General features: G+C 46.6%; 7 protein-coding genes across 7 annotated transcripts; 4 read left to right on the forward strand and 3 right to left on the reverse strand.

Moving 5' to 3' along the window:
• The first annotated feature begins 82 nt into the window (after nt 1-82).
• BGW36DRAFT_372259 (putative disease resistance protein Aig2) lies at nt 83-953 on the forward strand. Its single transcript, XM_046215458.1, has 2 exons — nt 83-290; nt 339-953. Exons 1-2 carry the CDS (start codon nt 263-265, stop codon nt 863-865), a joined length of 555 nt encoding a protein of 184 aa, XP_046075507.1. The 5' UTR covers nt 83-262; the 3' UTR covers nt 866-953.
• A 264-nt stretch (nt 954-1,217) lies between these two features.
• On the reverse strand, nt 1,218-4,713 carry BGW36DRAFT_289987 (uncharacterized protein; the record flags this gene model as incomplete). Its single annotated transcript, XM_046210719.1, has 4 exons — nt 1,218-3,339; nt 3,391-4,466; nt 4,526-4,595; nt 4,658-4,713. 4 exons carry the CDS (start codon nt 4,711-4,713, stop codon nt 1,218-1,220), a joined length of 3,324 nt encoding a protein of 1,107 aa, XP_046075508.1.
• A 641-nt stretch (nt 4,714-5,354) lies between these two features.
• BGW36DRAFT_372263 (translation initiation factor eIF 4e-like domain-containing protein) lies at nt 5,355-7,314 on the reverse strand. The gene is made up of 3 exons (XM_046215459.1): nt 6,973-7,314; nt 6,100-6,903; nt 5,355-6,048 (listed from the first exon to the last, which is right to left on the reverse strand). Exons 1-3 carry the CDS (start codon nt 7,005-7,007, stop codon nt 5,835-5,837), a joined length of 1,053 nt encoding a protein of 350 aa, XP_046075509.1. The 5' UTR covers nt 7,008-7,314; the 3' UTR covers nt 5,355-5,834.
• Nucleotides 7,315-8,091: 777 nt separating this feature from the next.
• Nucleotides 8,092-11,769, reverse strand: BGW36DRAFT_356273 (uncharacterized protein; the record flags this gene model as incomplete). The annotated part of the gene is made up of 2 exons (XM_046213749.1): nt 8,092-11,328; nt 11,380-11,769. 2 exons carry the CDS (start codon nt 11,767-11,769, stop codon nt 8,092-8,094), a joined length of 3,627 nt encoding a protein of 1,208 aa, XP_046075510.1.
• Nucleotides 11,770-12,608: 839 nt separating this feature from the next.
• BGW36DRAFT_372267 (uncharacterized protein) lies at nt 12,609-14,742 on the forward strand. Its single transcript, XM_046215460.1, has 3 exons — nt 12,609-12,848; nt 12,920-13,023; nt 13,079-14,742. The coding sequence occupies exons 2-3, from the start codon at nt 12,953-12,955 to the stop codon at nt 14,445-14,447; spliced, it is 1,440 nt and encodes a 479-aa protein (XP_046075511.1). The 5' UTR covers nt 12,609-12,848; nt 12,920-12,952; the 3' UTR covers nt 14,448-14,742.
• An 834-nt stretch (nt 14,743-15,576) lies between these two features.
• BGW36DRAFT_356275 (class II histone deacetylase complex subunits 2 and 3-domain-containing protein) lies at nt 15,577-17,992 on the forward strand (the record flags this gene model as incomplete). Its single annotated transcript, XM_046213750.1, has 3 exons — nt 15,577-16,137; nt 16,187-17,011; nt 17,063-17,992. 3 exons carry the CDS (start codon nt 15,577-15,579, stop codon nt 17,990-17,992), a joined length of 2,316 nt encoding a protein of 771 aa, XP_046075512.1.
• Nucleotides 17,993-18,629: 637 nt separating this feature from the next.
• BGW36DRAFT_289866 (putative stress response RCI peptide) lies at nt 18,630-19,041 on the forward strand (the record flags this gene model as incomplete). The annotated part of the gene is made up of 3 exons (XM_046210706.1): nt 18,630-18,672; nt 18,726-18,801; nt 18,879-19,041. 3 exons carry the CDS (start codon nt 18,630-18,632, stop codon nt 19,039-19,041), a joined length of 282 nt encoding a protein of 93 aa, XP_046075513.1.
• Between the last annotated feature and the right edge of the window lie 5 nt (nt 19,042-19,046).

Consider the following 19,046-nt stretch of genomic DNA (forward strand, 5'->3'; position numbering starts at 1 on the left):
CAGATCAGATTGTTGATGCCCCACCCTGCACGGCGATAAGATAGGAATGTTGTCCCCCGCATCGATCATCATTTGATAATCATTTGCTTTCTGGCTTCGCAGGACAAGCAGTCTTAGCTTGTAAGCTTGCATGATAGTATAGTTCTATTACTTTATTGGGCGTACTTGTTCAAGGTAGATAGTGTACTGACTTTCTATGTCTTGAATTTATCCAATCCACTCAGGGAGTCTGATCCAGATAAGACGGAGCTCCCGCCTCAACATGGGAGATTACACCTTCTTCTTCTACGGTATATTCACCCCTTCCATCCCTTTTCTAACTGACCAAATATACACAGGCACATTAATGGCGCCCGCTATTCTTCACCGCATAATCCACGGCTCCTCAACACCCGAAGTGTGGCAGAAATCCCTTATTATCAGTCGCCCAGCACTTCTCCCTGGTTACCGGCGATACCGCGTGCACAACGCCGACTACCCAGCCCTAACGCCTTCTGACTCGGCGGACTCGCCTCCGGTACTGGGTACTATTGTTACTGGTATTACAGAAGGCGACATCTACCGCCTCGACCGGTTCGAAGGATCCGAATACGAGAAGTGTTCTGTGCGAGTCAAGGTCCTAAGGGGGGCAGCCCAGACCAAGTGCGGCGAAGAAGGGGATGGGAGTTTGCAGCACGCGCTGGAGAAGACTGCCAATGCGGGGTGTGATGAGAGTGCCTTTAGGGAGATGGAGGAAGTCGAGGCTATGACGTACGTGTGGAAGGATGGCAAGGAGAGGCTGGATGTGGACCAGGAGTGGGATTATGAGCATTTCAAAAAGGAGAAAATGCAGTGGTGGGTTGAGGCAGATGAGAGTGAGTTGTAGTTGTATATTTTCCTGCTGGTATATCCAATGTTTGAGTGGTGTAGGATTTGCTTTGAATAGATGATTAATTGAAGAGATGTTTGGTATATGAAATTTCTACATATCAACTGGTATCTAAGCTGAACTCCTATATCCATAGAGGCATATTCAAAAAATTGAAACGCATGCTTGCTGATGCTAGACCATATATGTATGTAACGCCATGAAAAAATATGCAGACAAGTGAAAGAAACACAACTATCAAATTTGTTGTCTCACAACGCACCTCTTCGAATAACCTGCGAAACGAGTGTATAAAAATAAGACAACAAAGAAGCTTCATACTATTGAAACACAGTTAACTGCTCAGCGTCTAGTTAGTTTTCCTTTTCGACTTCGATTGTCGAGGGCTGGCTATGGCTTTTCCAGCATTCCCTACTGGCGGTGGTGTTCCCGGCACCTGGACTCTAGGAACTTCTACTACCACATTGTTCTTCGGCACTGGATCATCAGCAGCGAGAAAATTCCCAATCTCGTCCCATATTAAATCGGATTTGGTTTGTTTGTGTTTGCTATGCTTTGGTGACTGCGTGATCTCTGACGAAGAATGTTTCTTCTTCCCTTTGCGTGTCGATTTCGGGGATGAAACAATCACCAGACTAGAATTCTCGGTTTTCAAAGCAGGGGGGTTGGGCTCTGGTGTCTTTGGCTCTTCGATTATCTTTGCCGTGTCTTTCTTTTCGACGTATGGCTGCGTGGTATTTGGTTCTGTCTTTGTAGGGACTTCCTGGAGTGCAGGTGCTGATTCAGCATTTTGAAGCTGGGATAGCTGGGTTTCCCGAATAACTTCGATTTCATCAAAGTTTGGAGCTGTATCTTCGTCCTGACATGTTTCCCTGGCTCTCAGAACGGGCTCGGGTACCACTTCGGCCTCTGCAGGCGGGAGAGCGTTTAAAGGCTGATCTGTAGTTTCAAGTGCCTTGGAAGCAGAAGGGCCGAGGAGATATGATATCGGTTGTACATCAACTAACGATTCTGTGGCTGAATCCTTTTGCTCCTGTTGGAGCCTGAGAAGGAAACCTCGAAGCCTTTGCCTTAACAGACCAGATTTCAGCGCTGGCCAATCGCCTTCTGCGCTCATCTGTTTCCGCAAAAGTCTTTGCATAAAGGTATCAGGGTCTTGCACAAACTTTTCCAAATAAGCAAGCAGATAAAGACCGCAGTCAGAAAAGTTTGGTTGCAAAGGAATCTCTTTAGCTGTCATTCCTTTAATATCCTTGGGATCAAGGTTCAAAGACCGTTTGGAAACAGCTTCCTCAATAAGGTAAGTCCGCAGGACTTTTATCGCAGGTTGCCTTGAGAGCCCCAGTGAGTCAAAAGTGACTATAGTGGGTTGATCAACTGAAAGACTTGGCCCCTTTCGTTTTGGATTTTTGCCTTCGTCTACATTTCCCTTTCCTGTGTCCATCTCAATAGCACCAAAAGGCTCATCATTTCGAATTTTTGTAGGGTGCGAAACTTGGTTTTCTTCCTTCTCTGGCCAGTCATCTTCAGAATCGTGACCTCCCTTTTGTTGTGAACTCGAAGTAGATTCGGTTATATTCATCGAAGCAAATGACTCACGAGTATTCTCTTCACGCGCATCTACTCGTTCAGGAGGCGGAGTCTCTGGGATCTCTTCCACCTGTTTCAAAGAGCTGACAGGAATACTTTGCGGCGGAGACACAGGCTCAACGCTTTTCTCTTTAGGCTTTCCTAGAGAGGCGAGGTTGCAAATGATTGCAACATACCAGTGAGCTTCTTGATTGATAGGAACTATGACATAGTCACGGCTGAAGAGGTCCACATTTCGCGTCCACTTCTGAACGCCTTCGTAATTGATTCCCCTTTTTCCGTTCGCAGTCTTTGTAAGTATTTCGAAGAAGTAGGAATTGAAAAAGTAAACCCGTTTAGCAACATCAGGGTTATTACGTTCAAGGTGATGTTCTAGGAAACGAAGGTAGAAGGTAATCAGATTATCATTGAGGAATTCCGCCGGATCATGCAGACGCTCAATATCGGAGCCATGAACCTCTGCTTTATGCCTTCCTTCACGTGGATAGACAAGCGTCCCTGACAGTGTACCGTTGACTGGATCACTAGCAGAAACTGGCTCGTCGTCGATTAGGTCGACAAGGCTCTGGCGTACCTTTGACCGGGTTTCACGTTGCTCGCGAAAGCCGATGTGTTTCTTTACAGGGATGTTAACTGATCCATCTTCTTGGCGTTTATAAGGTGTCTCAATTGATATAGGTAATCGGCGTGGAGGCTGTTTCAGACCCGATTGGACACCATTATCACCTTGCAAAGATGTTGATAATTTCTGACGCTTGACAGGATCCTGTCTGGGTTCTTCTGTAGCCTTAGAGCTCGTTTCTACGGTTTCTATATTGGGCCGTTTTAAATGACGTGGTTCATTTTTGGGGATATTCGCAAAAGCCTTGTCCATCCATGGCCTATGACGAAGTCAATACTAATTTCGAAAAGAGAAATACTCCCTTACTCACCCTTCTTTACTCACGGTGGTGATGCCTTTCCTCTGAAGAATATCGCAAAGTCGGGCTTGTTCCTGGTCATTTCTGAATTCTAGATCCACCGATTGATTCATGGAACCCTCTGTCATGCTTAGCTTGAATCGGACCTTCGAATTGCCGTTGGAACCCCGCAGAACCGAGGACACCCGACGAATCGGTATCCTTTCATGGGAAAAGGGCTCGAGAAGACCGATAGTATTATCCTTTTCGTCAATAGATAATCGTAGGTCTTGATCTTTAAATTCAATATCGCCATATCGAAAGAATTTGACATTAAACAGATGTCGGTGTGGCTTGCCTTCTTTCTTATTCTTTTTCTTCTTATGATTCTTCTTTGAGATACCAAATACCGTAGGTGGAATATCACTTGGAGAATTTCTTCGGCTGACTCTGCTGTCATCTGTTTCGGGGGGTTCTTCCATAGGAAACTCGGTTCTAATGGCTTTTTTGAGAATGGGCCGAGATTTAGAAGCTGTTAAGAAATCTCTCTGCAGCTCATCAAGGCTTTCACTAGCCTCTGAACCTGGACGAAATTTGTCATCCTCTGAAATGACCTCGTGTTGTTGATTTTCCACATTGTGATTCGCAGGTACTTCCTTGTCCTGATATGATTTCTTAGGTTTGGAAAATTGATTCTCTTGCAAAGGACTTCGCGACTGTCTTTCTTTCTTAAACGCCTTTGCATGCTTCTTATCGTATCCCGATTGGGGAACTTGATGATCATAGACTATATCATTTTTTGAAGCTGCCGACTCAACACTGACCACCGAAGGAGAGCGTCTAGCGCGGGAAGTGTTGTGTTTAGGTGAACGCACAACAACCTGTACGTCGTCATCGTCTACTAAATGAATGATTTGATCAGGAGCACGACGCATGCGCTTCAGAACTCTATTATCATCGTCGTGCAATGTCGGAGAGCTAAGAGGATGTCGAGAAACTGGTGAATTCTGCCTACCATGGGTTGTGTTCGACGCCCCTGAAGCTCGCACAGGACCGCTATCCTTGAGCCCTCTCTGTGATATTCGGTCAACTGGTTTGAAAGCATGTCTCTACAAAGACAACCCCAAGTCAGTCAAATAGGTCCATCACTCGAGTGAATTGCCAATACCTGTACCGCCCGGGATTTCGACCCGTTGAATGTTTGCCCTGGAGTGATGCGAACCTCATTCTGCGATTTTCTGTACCACCGCAGTTATTAGATAAAGTGTATCCCTTATCGTGTGAGTGAGTGTTCACGTACCCGTAGGTCGGGAATAGTCTGCGCTCGTCCGAGGCATTATTCGTCGACCGTGGCATATCTGGGGCGCTGTACAAGTGATTAGAATGCGATGTTGGGGAAATCTGGAAGCTTGGGAATTTACAAGCGCCTAATCGAACCTAATTTCTATTCAGATGTCAGTATTTGAACTATGTGGGAAGATGTACATGGCCAGCATGAGCAACATAAAGAGTAACAAAACAGGATGTCGTATCGACTGATAAGAGGATATGGAAAATAGCAGTTACTAACCGTAGACGAGTTCCACGGCCCTGAATCCACGAGTTCAAGACGCGAGGCCTCGTTATTTCTTAGACCGGACTCCCTCGCCGGTTCTTGCGTCGGTTCATCACCATGGGCTGCGAGGCGAGTCTCTGCACGAGCTTCAGACGAATCGGGCCGGTTGGTCGACGCAGACGATCGGATGAGTCGGTTGGCTAGGTTGGAAAAGAGGTGCATTTATTTGGAATGCAGCTCGGCTGTTGGACAGCATTAATAGACATCATAACTTGTCTTTGTGTAGTACAGAGGTGTTTGTGTAGTGGTGTGCGGAGAAGAAATCGGGAGTCCCGCAAACAGACAGACAGCAGGTGACCGCCTAGGCAGAGAAGGCAGGCAGGCGGACGGCAGTTTAGTTCGTGTATCTAATAGTAATCAGTTCTATTTAATATTAATTGACAAATAGTTTATTTTGAAGAAGAATAGTATTATAACAATATTGATAATAATACATTTGATAAAAGCTATGTAAAAATGAGAAAGACACTTAGGCCTCATACTGGTACATTCCTATCCACTCACATCATAGATCAAGTACCTTCATAATGCACATCATAACCAACCAGTAACATTCAGTTGTCGCAAAGGGTAGAAGAGAACGAAAAAGAGGAATAAGAAAACGACAGCCTCTCCAAAACCCAAAGATAAAGATTTTCTCTCTGCCGGTATGTTGAATCATGCTCCCATACGGCCTTTTGGTTTGCATCAAACTCCAGCATGAGTCCAAGATCAATGGAAAATAAAAAACGCAGAAATAGCAGACATGCAAAAATTGCCCAAAGCTTCCCAAAGTCGAATGACAAAAATAGCGCGTGCCGAGACATGTTACTGTACAAGGTCATAGCAAGCTCAAAATGACCATTTCTTTTTGGTTAGAAAATCAAGACGCCGTTCCTTTTCCCTTGTCTCCCTGAGAGTCATCACTGGTTCCAGCCCTTCGGCGCTCATTAGTCCCATGATATCCGTGATGATGATTTGCTGCCTTTTCCTGCCGAGCTTGGTCGATGGCTGAGCGCTGGGCAATACTGTCATCATGGCTCTTCCAAACTATGTTGGTGTCGGCGGGCAGGGACAGTAAACGTTTAATTGTTTCTCTGTGAAACATATTAGTATTCGATTAAGCGGACACATTTCGTATACCATACCTAATTTTAATATTGCGTCCACCGTCAATACGTGTCCATATGCTCATCACATCTTCTCCGCTGCGAACACTCAGGACTGCGCCGCAGACTTCATCGCCGGCTTCGGCAAATTGATCGCCAACGATAGCCAGGAGAAGGTCCTCCCAGTAGCGGTCGGCCACACCCTTCTTCAAGCGGATAATCCATTTACCACCTCGCTTGTTGGCCTCATCTTCCCATACTGGGCGAATGCCCTTCTTGAAAATGTGGTAATCGGACACGGTTGGGAGGAGGGAAGGGCGCTTCATGTGAGAATAGATAGTCCAGAAGCTCTCCACGGAGGATATAGCTGCGAGGGCGATCGTTGATTTCTCATAATCCGAATACTTTGGAGTCGGCGGGCGATACCAGATAATCCAGGTTGACTTTAAAGGGTGTCCTCTGAGGGTCGAACCGGAGGTGGTATCTAAGGATGATGACGAGGATTTCAATCTCACTTTGTTATCTGTCGTAGAGGCGGCATCTTGGTCATTTGAATCGCGTTTCTCTCTTGCCGATCCCAACTCAAAGGTGCCACCCGGAGTCTTGGGAGTTTTGGCAGAGGAGCCGAAAGAAGCAAATGCGCCGGAGCCCAGGCCAAAGGCGTTGGATGCACCAGCAGACGGAGATGACACACCGCCGGATAAAGGCGAAATGGCGTTGAAAGGATTGGAGCGTCCGTGAGAGCTGTCGGGCCCAAAGCGCTTCGATGAATGACTGCGGGGAAGATCGAGTTTGGCGCCACCGTCCTTGTCGCCGGGCGTGGACAGGGACAGCTTGCTTGTGCTGCGACAGCGAGGCTCTGTTAGAATCCGGGGCATAAAAAAAAATCAATTCTGCGGCAACCAAACGTACTTTGATCTCCGGGTCCACAAATTTGCTTGATCCATCGGAACGGTGGCTACGACAGCTCTAGGAAGCAAGAGGTCATCAGACTCTCCAACAGAATGTGTCTATTGGCGAGGAGCAAAAAGGCGGGACGGTGGTCTTGCAGTAATCTATCTAATTGTGGTCCGAGTTGGTGAGTAGGCGAAATGAACTGTATGCAGCGACGATGCCGGTGGGATTGGGGGGAGGAGCGTCAGAAGGGAAGCGAAGGAGCGAGGATATAATTCAAGCAGGATGGGGTCAGCGAGCAGTGAGGTCGATGGTATCGTTCGAGCAGTGGATATTAATTTAGTGCAGTTTATGAGGTTGTTAACTTGTTGGAGACAGCGCAGGGCAAGAGGCAAATCAGCAGCATTCTGCCGATCCTGTCCGCCTGTCCGCCTGGCTCCACTTGGTGCGCGCTGTTTTTTCCTGCCCTTCTGCTCCCTCGCTTTTTTCTTCTCTTCTTCTTCTTCCACAAAACCCAAGACCACCGACTCAAATCATCGCCTGTTCTCAGCCCCTTTTTGTGGATCTACAGCACTGGCGATTCCGATGAGTGCGTCGAGATTAATTGGCATTATAGCCTTCTACGCATATAAAACCATCATCACGAGGGCTTGCATTGCTTAGCTTCCCATGATGCGTTGATGACCTGAGTGACGGGACATAACAATTACTTGGAACACTAGATTATTAGTACTATTGCTTGAGAGGAAAAGTCGGCTCTGGTACGTCTGCTTTCTTTTCGTCTGTCGGTGTCCCATCCTCTCTGGAATGAAGAATCACGAGCGTATGGTAATCCGAGTCTCAACCGCGACTACTACAATTCGTCTCGCTGTTGCGAGATTGCTGGTTGAGAGTGAGGTCGAAAGGCAAAGTCTGATCTGCTATCTGTCGATTCTCTTTAGTTTGTTTCCTGTTGTTTTGCTGCGGCTAACTGGAAGAATCAGAATCGAATTCTCCATTCATCCTTCTTTTCGCAGGAGGCTGTATATAGATTTGTATATTTATTATATTTATAATTTTAGTATTTACATGAATGAAACGAAGAATCTATTTTTCTCCAGACTCTTCAAACGTCGACTTTTCCAACTTTACACCATCCTAATCACTTTCAAAAGAATGTGCGTAAACAGTACCATCCCGCAATTCATGGATTAATTGATTGCCTGGAGACGGCCCAGCCTCGGTGTACCTTCGTCCATCTCGCAGTTCATGAATCGTGATTCGGCGGCGACTCTTCTTTCGCCGGAGGCGTGGTCGGGAGAATGATACGACCGCTGCCGATCCTAAACTGCCAACATCGCTGGACGCAACGCTTGATGCAACGCTTGACGGCGTATGTTCTTTTTGTTCTTGATCAATGGAAACTTGTAGCATGTGATCAGCTGCCATGGCAGCTCCGGCACTGTGGTACCATTCTTGGAGTTCTTGAGCACGGCCACGCTCGTCCTCGCCAACCTTGGCAGTTGGACCAGTAACGCGAGGCTCGTCTGCCTCGGCGTTGAATACAGCCCATGCGCTGTCAGTGCAACTGACGAGGGCAGTAGAATGATCGAAGTTTTGAACTTTGAAGTCCCGAAGCACAATTACATCTCCTTCACTCACCACGGGTAGAGATGCCTTATCAGAATGGAAAACATGCACCATGATAGTTGTTCCAGCCATGGTCGTATCTGTGATCCGTAAGGTGAAGTAATTGTCCTTGGAATCATGCGTTGCACGTTCGACCGGCGACGCTTCAACAATGACGGATATAGTATCTACCAATCCATTAACATGATCTCCGAGTGTGACAAGTGTTGCATAAGTTGCTTCACGAGTCCGCAGACTGGGCGTCTCTGGATAACGTTCAGGTATCGATTCGATTGCTGTAGGAGCTGGAAATTGAGTTTCTACGCTCTCGAAAGCAGATCGATCGTCCACTAGAACAACCTCATCAAGAACTTCTGGCGCTGCAGTGTCCTCGGCCTTATGACCATGTAGTTCATACTCGGTGACTTGAGCCGGGGGAATAGGTATCGTGGGCGAGATTTTGTCGTCTGAACCGTCGATCCATTGGTGCTGGCTGGCTTCAGGGGTAGCCTTACCCATATTAGAAGTCGCCTCATCGATGGAAGGCTTGGTGTCATCTGGTACATCGGCCAGAGAGTCAGGAGAGGCATGTCGAGACTCTCCACTCTGGGTCGCCTGAGGTGTTGGAAGAGGCCTTGTTCGGGTTACCAGTGGAAGGTTCATGAGCGCCATCTGCGGACTTGACTCTACTGATCGAGTCTTGGTGGCCGACACATCAGGATCATCGTCCGCATCCGAAAGGATACAAACTTCCTCTTCAGTTGTGGTAGAGATGGCATGTGTAATCTTAGAAGTGGAATACCCATTGGTATGGTCCAAGTGTACAGAGTCCGACGATTCTAGGCTCTTGCAGCGATCCGAACCGGTGTCCTGTTCGACACCCCTGAGTTCCTCATCATCAATATGACCAGGTCCATCGCCCTTCTCACTCTCGTCATCTGAAGCTTGTTCATTGTTCAAAATCCGAATATCTGAATTTTCGTCCATATGGTCTTTGTCATATATCTCGTTTCTGATTTCTTCCTCGTCATCTGCCTCTTCATATTCTTCTCCTAATTCTTCGAATGAGTCGTACCCCGCTTGCTCATTTATATCTGATGGGCTGCCACTCTCGTCGTATGATTCATCATCGTACTGAAGTGGCGATCTCGTTATTGGTTGCGCTGGTTCATCCTCGCTGTCGCTATCTATTACAATAACCTCTGGATACACATTGCGCGGCGGCGGTTTTGATTCTTGAGGTGACTCCACGGAAAGCCTACCTTGTGTTTCGGGCTTAGACTTTATGTCATCTTCGAGTCCCTCAGACATTTCATCGTCTTCGTCGGCCTCGCCATCTTCTTCGTCCATATCGTCTGGTGTAAGTTCATCGGAAACCATCTCGTCCTCATCAGTTCCGTCGTGATAGATCCTGCGCCTTGAAGGCTCGATCTCATTGTTCGGATAATCGTGTGAATATGGCGCATCAGGAGTTTCTCTATGAGGATCCGTATTTTCAAAGGTTGCATCTTCATCGCCCTCATTTTGAATTTCATATGCGTTCACCGAATTTCTCCGTTCCGGATTGAGCTGGTCTCCATGAGACAATCCTATGTCGTCAACTTCAAATGCATTCCCTTCGCCATCCTTTTCAGTTGCAGCTTCATATTGATACTCGGGCACATCTGAATATTCCTCTTCCATAACTAAATGGTCGTTGGTCTTGCATTGTCGTTCATACCCGTGATGTCCACGCTTAAATGATATTGTTGGGTCTATGGGTAAGTTACCCTGGTCTTCGGTTGTGAGATGGCCAGATGATTCGGCGACAGTCACCGGGTCAATACCCAGCTCGGATGATTCCTGGTATGGTGTTTGTAGCGAATTATAATCCCCAGTGGCAGCCAAAGCGGCTGCTGCATGAGAAGAAAAATCAAATGTTGTGTTTGATTGGGCGCTTTGCGTACTCGTTTCTTGGGGCGCAGCACCCAAGTCGGTCGTCTCGGAAGGTCCTGGGTGTATGACACCACCGGAAAGACAGTTGGAGGTAGAGATGCTGTTTAATTGATGATTGTGGATTGTTCTAGGGGCGAGCAATTGAGAAGTTGGTTGGAAAGTAATTCCAGAGAAATAGCCCAGAGCGTTTTCAGGAGTAGAGACTATTGGTGACGGCGTTGGAAGGCCTGGAGATGGCAAAGGATGAAGGCGAGGAGTATCCGTGGGAAGTGGTGATTGATTATCTGCCAACGTCGGTTCACGTAATTTCCCTTCAGGCACAACTATTTGGATAGGTATTGAGTTCGTATCTGGAGCTTTGGCAGATATTGGAGTTGTTGGAGATGACGGTAAAGACGGAGCATGCTCTGTAGGCTCTGAGACCTCAAATCCAGCATCCTTAACCGCTGTGTCCGAAATAATCTCATCATCTCGCTGCAGCTCTTCTTCATCAGATTCAAACCATGTACCCTCGTTTGACGGCTCCTCCTTATCTGATTCATCCACAAGTCGCCATCCGTTGCTTGGAAAGCTGAAACGCGGTCGTTTCCTGCCCTTTCCTAGTATATACCCATCTTTCTCCTCTAGAAGACCGAAGCCGGTCCGTAATGGGCTTTCCGATGAGAGCCTTCTTTTCCGCAGAAAAGCCGGTGTCTCCCATCTGTCTTTCCACGCCAAGCTGTCCGTTAGCCCATAGTCTCCTCGCGTGGGAGTCGCGAGTATTGTGCTATCATTTTGAGGTTCTGGATAATCGATATCAACCGCAGCTATTTTTTGCGCATGTCGAAATGCCTACCGCGACTGAGTTAGTTAGAATTCAGTGACAACGAATGCGCTACATACCTCAAGCTTCACGCGATTGGTAAACTGAATCTCCCAGCCAATCGACCTCCCAGGTGTAGAGTTTGCATTCTTATTCTCTATCCATTGCGCTCCCTCGAGGCTCAACGTCAACTTATCCCCGATACCGACTCTGATTCGAGCTACCTCCTCGGCGCAACCTCCACAAAATGTGACTCGGACTTGTCCAGACTGCTGTCGCAAGCGATAATCGGGTTCGGCGAGCAAGAGACTGAAGGCTCGATTCGAGCTAGAGAACGGCCACACTAATGTGACCACCGCTTGGAAGGAATGCTGCGCGGGGTGTTCTAAATCTGGGGACAGTTGCGCTACAGGTACAAGGCTTTGCGGTAGGTTGACTTGATGCAACGAGGATGAATCAGTTGATTCCATGATTAAATATGGGTTTGTGGGAATACAGCGTCGTTAAGTGATTCATTGCTGGCTCGTCCGGGTTGTGGCCATGGCGTCTGATGGAAGCTCCGCATTCGGACAGAAAGGTGGAAGAGCGATAAAGAGAGTTATGTTAGTTCAGCAGTGACGAAAGGTGAATAGATAGTCAGGAAGACATAATATAACGAAAAGGGTACAGGATAGTATAGACGGGAGTTAGCCAAAGGTCGAATATTATCGTCGAAGTTGCAGGAAAGAAAGCTGTCGCGTGAAGGAAATCGCAGTGTCGTCACAGCCGCTTTGGCTTGGCGCCGCATATGCTTCTGTTTAGGCCGTGCCTTCCCTCTCCAATTGTATCCAGTTCCCAGACAGCTTGGATTTACCAGCAGCACAATTCTGTACTCTTGCTGCTAGTTGTACTCTGTTCTTGATAGAACGACATGATTTGACTGCGTGCCACTGCGCTTTTTCGGTCCAGAATGAGAGGTACGGCATTGAAACTGCAAGAGATGCTTCTCTACTTCAATCACTAGAACTTTACCGTCTTGAACCATCTTCAGCCGCCTTCTACTTTGATATCTCAGAATACCCGAGAACAGAATAGCTGAGAGAGCGCTATATGGTTAATACCGAAGCTATACTGAGCACTAATGTTGAGTGTATAACCAGTCTCTTGAATAGCATATATCGAGGAAATACACGGTAATTTCTCGAAGTCATGAAAAGTCTATGAATCGATTGATCATAAACAACACTAAATAGTAGCGTTATAAATAATTTAAAAATAGACGGCGCTCTATATATTCCATGACAAATCGCTGATGGCGTGATTGTCTAGCCTTATCGACAAGAAGGTTGAGAAAATTCGAATAATAGACACCGAGATTCCTTCTTCCCTCAGTCTGTTAAATATACTCGTGCAAATATTATAAACATATTTTACCAGACTTCAATGTTAACTGTGTAGATGTCAAAAACGGTGTCAAAACATTGGATGCTTCAATAAACGATACAACATTGAAGTCTGAGTGCGGGGCAGCGTGGTGGTGTTGATAGAATCGCACCAATCCTTTCCACAGGTCAGTATATAATGGGTCGAGATAGTCCACCTGCATATTTGTTGGTGATCTCTCTTTCTGACCTCAGACAGGCCTATTAGTAGAGACAACGTGGCAAGACAACTATGACCACACTTCAACCTGTTCGTCGAGTGGCTATCATTGGCGCTGGGGCTTGTGGGTTAGCAGCCGCTAAGTAGATAGTCTCAATCTGATTTTCTATACAATACTTGCCGTACTAACCATACAAGGTATTTGTTGGCTGAGAATCATTTCGACAAAATTGATATCTTTGAACAGCGCGGCAGGGTTGGTGGTGTCTGGATTCACGCTTCTGCTGAAGACAAAAAAAAACTCAGATTTCCAGTGCCACAGCCTGATCCCAATCTGCCCCATGAAGAGCCTATATGGCGCACCAAAGACGATGGAAGCCGTGAAGCTACCTTCGTCTCCCCGTTGTATAGTGGTATGGAGGCAAATGTGCCGAAAATGATTATGGAATATGGCACAAAACCCTTTGCCGAGAATGTTCAGCTTTTTCCAACATTTCAGCAAATCCTCGAATATCTCGAGGAATACGCCGAAGAGGTCAAGCATTTGATCAATTTCGAGCATCAAGTGTTAGATGTTAAACTTGAAGATCCTGCTCGAAGCAATTGGGCTGTCACGGTGAAAAATCTAAGTACAGGGGAGATATCGACATCGGTTTATGATGCAGTCGTGGCTGCAAATGGACATTACAATGTTCCGTATATACCGGCTATTAAAGGAATAAAAATCTGGAATGAAGCATTCCCAGATTCAATTTCGCATTCCAAAGTCTATGATTCTGCGGATGATTTCAAGAACAAAAAGGTCATTGTCGTCGGTAATTTGGCGTCGGGACTTGACATAGGAAGCCAAATATCCAAAGTTTGCAAGCAGCCTCTTATCTCATCACATAGATCCGTGTCAGAGATGTTTGTGTCAGGAGAGCTTACTGACAGGGTATCACGCGGTGAAATACTGGAGTTCCTACCTCCCGAATCATTTGATCGAGGCGTCAGATTCGTGGACGGCACAACCGAAGAAGGCATTGATGCGATTGTTTTCTGCACTGGCTATTTCTACGCATATCCGTTTTTGTCTTCATTGAAGACACCAGTTATCAATAACGGTGCACGCACAATGAATGTTTACCAGCAGTTGTTCTACAACGAACATCCAACTCTGGTATTCACTGTCTTAGCTCAAAGAGTTCTTCCTTTTCCTTTGGTAGAAAACCAAGCCTCTGTTTTTGCCCGCGTTTGGGCTGGAAGACTCAAATTACCCTCAGTAACCGAAATGAGGGCTTGGGAGGATGGCGAAATCGAGAAACGAGGATCTCAAAAGGGATTCCACGTTATTCCCTTCCCCTTGGATGCCGACTATAACAATATGCTCCATGACTGGGCAGCAACAGCTGAGGTCAGACCCGGGCTTGAAAATGATGGCAAAGGCAAACTGGGGATACGATGGGGAGATAAGGAAAAATGGATCAGGTCGCACTTTCCTGACATAAAGAAGAACTTTGTCATGCAAGGCGAGAAGCGACATTCAATTCGAAGTATCGAAGAGCTAGGGTTTCATCCGCGTTTATGACAGTAGTATAGACATATATTACGAGTATAGATTTTGTGGATATAACGAGGTAAATTTGGGATAAAATGGCATGTATGTGTCTTCAGTTTTCATAAACTAGATAACCTAGTGGGTTGACAACAGTTGAGCTGAGACTCGAGTTAAGAGTTTGTCTAGCTGGAGATGCACCACATACTAGAGCTATTAAGGCCGAAGCCTTAGTCTAGTAGGGAAAGCTTGACGGTTATGAGCCTAGGTTTGCCAGAATAATCGATCGCACTTCGCAATGAATATATCCAGAGCGTCTTTGATCAGTACATACATGTAGTGGTGTAGAAACAGAATTAAGCGTGGCGGGCCCTAAGAGGCAGCAGTTGGGCCGCTCCTTTAGGCACGTGAGTTGCGATGGCGGGCGATCACCGCCCAGTCCGGCCGGGCGATAGTGAGAGCTCTCAGTACTTGTTTCTATTCATCTCTCCATCCTCCAGCATTGCATTTGATAACTGTTCGCCCTGCGCCTTTCACGTCTACTTCAACAAAGTCCCGTATACCCTCTGAAGCTCTGAAGCTCTGAAATCTTATTCTCTCTCCACACATTGATTTGAGTTTCACAATGTCTGTCGCAGACTGCTGCTCCCCAGATCATTGAAGGCGCTTAACTGCACTGCGGGTAGATGCATCACATTGATAGAAGGCATTCAAGACCCAGCTTTCTCAGACAGACGGGGCTATTTACCATTGGCAATTTGCTTTCGTGGCATTTCTTCTACAAGCCTTGATTGCCAAAGTTAAATCTCCAGTTTGTCTATTCTTTATCGCTGCGATCAAAACACCCAGCGCTTAAATAGCAGTAACCGATTCAGGTAACTCGATCAAATTCGAATCCTGAAGCTTGACACCTATTTTGAAGTGGCTTTCAATTGATAGCAACCGCGGGAAAGTTTTTATTTTTCTGAATTCAGCTCACGAGGCTTTTCAACATATTCACTGCTTAGCAAAGGGCTTCTAGTTTAAGGAAGGTAGAACGGCACAGCATATCCTATTGAATTATTGCAGAACCTTTGAGAAGCGCTAGGACTCAAACGGTCAACTATCTTTCTGTGGCTGGGTGGCGTCTTTGCCCTTGAGAAGGGCACACTATATTTTGGCCATGGATAGTCGATTGGCTCAGACACACTCACCGAGCCCTGATGCTCTAGGGCGTTATGACGATATCCCAGGGGCAACCCCGAGAGAGAGGGTACAGAATGCTCACGCTCGATTACGTGCCACCGCCAGTGCTACGTCTAATCCAATGATCAGCGCTAGTGCAACGCCCTCATCAGCCGGTGATATCGACCCTGCCCCGGTGGCACCAATCCCAGAGACGACGGCGCCATTGAGTGTTCGGACGCATGAGGATCATGTCAAGCGTCCTGCACCGGTAACCGAAGACCATGAGGCGGCTGCCGATATAGTTGTCCCACCTGCTTTGCTCTTCCCAGAACAGCCAGAAGTGCAGACTATCCAACCGAGTGCGATATTCGACGAGGCAGAGACTGTTGTCCCTGGCTCGCTAAAGCTGGGCCCATCTGAATTTGCAATATCTTTACCGATGGACTCCAGGAGCAAAGATGAATACGAGCGAGCTTTCGCTGAACATTCACATTCTGTTAAGGTGCTTCTCGCCGGATTCAAATCTACCGATGGAGATATTGTGCCTGACATTGAGGTGAGAATGATGAGAGGAGATAGGAATGTGTTTACTAAAAATAAATTAGCAGGGTCAAATATTGGCAGACATTCGAACACTTCTTGAAAAGCTTGACAATATCGCTCTTCACACTGACCTGAACATCGCAGAACACGTAAAGCAATCGCAATTCGACCCTCAGAAAGAAGCATCATGGGCCGAATACACAAGCGCCAAGTTCCTTTTACTAGGCCACCTTATTGAAATTGCCGGCGCACAAGATCTACATATCATTGTCATGACAAAAGCGGGAAAGGGCGTGGAGCTAGTCGAGCGATATTTTCTAGGCAAGGCCTTTACGTATACTCGACCACGCGAAGAAATGCATGGCAACATCGAAGTGTCAATGCAAAGCGGGCCACTTAGCGTTGGCATACACGCTACAAACCACGATGCTATCATAGAGACATACCGACCACCAGCAGCTATTCTTGCGCTGGACTCGTCCTTTAATACGCTGAGCCCTTCTGTAGGGCATCTAAGATCTACCTACGCGCGCAATGGAAACTTGCTTCCTGTTGTTCATTTGATCATTTCAAATAGCAGCGAGCACATCCAACGGTGTTTACCCGACCTCCCAGAAACTCAGCGATTAATGCTCCTCGTACACATTGTTGATAGCCTCCGTGACCTTCTCGGTGATCTCCAGGATGATGCGTTAAGTGTGCAGGAGGACGCCGAGGAACTCTTCACTTATCTCTTATCTGAGAACTTTAAAGCGAGCTGGAATATCCCTACTATCGAGCCTCTTCATATTCTTGTTTCTGATTCTCTGGAACCTCAAAATTCTCTCAGTGCTTTCGATGCACCGCAACCATCTGCCGCCGGATTGTCTATGAACAAGCGGTTATTTGTAAGTGACTTAAACATGACAGCCAAACTAGCATTCTCTGACGTGGTGTAGGATTCAATGGATACCGATTCACAAGATACCAAGAGGCAGCGTCTACACGTGTCACAGGAAGCTAGTCAAGTCACAGATTCTAGCCCCAGTGGAAGTCAAAACTTGGACTTGATTACGAAACTGACAGCGTTCGAGAATAAATTAGTAGAAATGAAATCGAACCATGCTGCTGAGATTGATCGGCTGCAGACTACCTTGTCTTCATTAGAGGATCGGTCTGCGGAGCGAGATAAAGGATGGGAAGTTTTACAGCATCGATACGAATCTCGCACTAAAGAAGTGCACCAAACTCGACAGGAGCGTGACAAACTGGTGACAGAGAAGACCAAAACCGAACAAAAGTTAGCTAGACAACAAGATGAAATCACCAAGCTGAAGGATGAGCGTACACAGTTGAAACAAGACTTGGAAGCTGCAAGGAATGACCTGAAAGCAGAAGGCGGAATGAAGGAAGAACTAGAGAATGCGCGCGAGGAAATCCGCAAACTTACCATCAGCAATGCCAGTCTGGAGCGGAAGACCGAATACGAGAGGAAGCAAGCTGAATATACCCGCGAGCAATACCAGAACGCGTCCAATGCAGCCGCACAGTCTGGTAATGAAATCCGCCAGCTGAAGGAAGAAAATGCAGAGATCAAGAATAAACTTGCTGCAGAGGCGGTCAAATTGCGGGAAATACGAGCGCAAACCGATGAAACTAGACACACAGCGCGCATCAAGGAGTTAGAGCAAGCCCTCGAATCTCGAGAGACCCTGCTCCGGCGTAAGGAGGAGGAACTTCGCAATCTTCGCAACAACCGCCCAACGACGCGAGCCACAAGCACACAACCTCGCAGTCCCAAGTGGGGGAATGGAAGTCGTCCAACTAGTCCTGGCATTAATAATGGGCGGTTTAGCAATTTGCGCTTCAGTTCTGAGATGTCGTTTTGAAGTGGTTTTTTTTGTTTCTTTTTCCTTTGTTAGAAGTATCATGACTCGTTACGACAAGTAATATCATCATATCGCATTATCATAGAGGACGGTTTGCCCTTGCCGAGAAGAATTCGTCAGGATGGAGAAAATATGAGACGGTGTTTGAGATTGATACATGATCACCTATTTCAGAACATCTATTTCCGACGGCATTTAAACAACCCTTTCAATATAATTGATTTACATGAACACATATCTGAGCAGACTAAGTAGACTCCTAATTTCAACATTGAAGCAGCGAATAAGCTATCAAAACAAAGCCCAACCCTGATCTTCCCCTTCCGGTAACGACCTATAGGCCTAACGCCACACTATACACCGCCACATATTTTCTGCGCTAGGCCATATTCGGCCCAAAATTGACAGTTATGACAAAAATGGAAGTCACAAATGACGTCATCATCAGGAGGTCAAGTGCTTCTTGGTGTTTTGTATATAAACAGTGACTCCATGCAACCCCTGTTTTCCACCTGGGAACTCTAACTACACTATCTCAGTCCTCAGAGCCACATTATTAACTCTCGTATTCTCTTCAGCGACCGACAATTATCTACCAAACAAACAGCCAACAGCCAAAAAAAAGGCCAGCCACAATATGGACTGCTCAGCGCTCTGCATCATTATCATCACTTTATTTTGTATGCCTTCGAGTTAGCCTCTAAATCTTCTTTTTTACTAATTATACCTTTAGTCCCACCTGTCGGTGTCTTTTTGATCTCTGGCTGCGGTGCTGATCTGCTCATCAACATTTGCTTAACGATTCTTGGGTATGCATATAGTATTCCCGACACTTCCAAATGTCTCTAGGTGGAAATATTTGGATATCGTGACTAATATTCTGCAGGTACTTCCCCGGTCATATACATGCCTTCTACCTGGAATACGTCTACTACCATCGCAAGAATCTTGGTGCGCAGGGGACCGTGTTCAGTAAGCCGGCGACTGGGGTCTACTCCGACAGGATCCAGACGGGCGGACATCGCGGTACTGCGTATGGGACTATGTGAAATTC

Source organism: Talaromyces proteolyticus (assembly GCF_021365285.1).
Source record: "Talaromyces proteolyticus strain PMI_201 chromosome Unknown BGW36scaffold_3, whole genome shotgun sequence".
Classification (NCBI taxonomy): Eukaryota; Fungi; Ascomycota; class Eurotiomycetes; order Eurotiales; family Trichocomaceae; genus Talaromyces; species Talaromyces proteolyticus.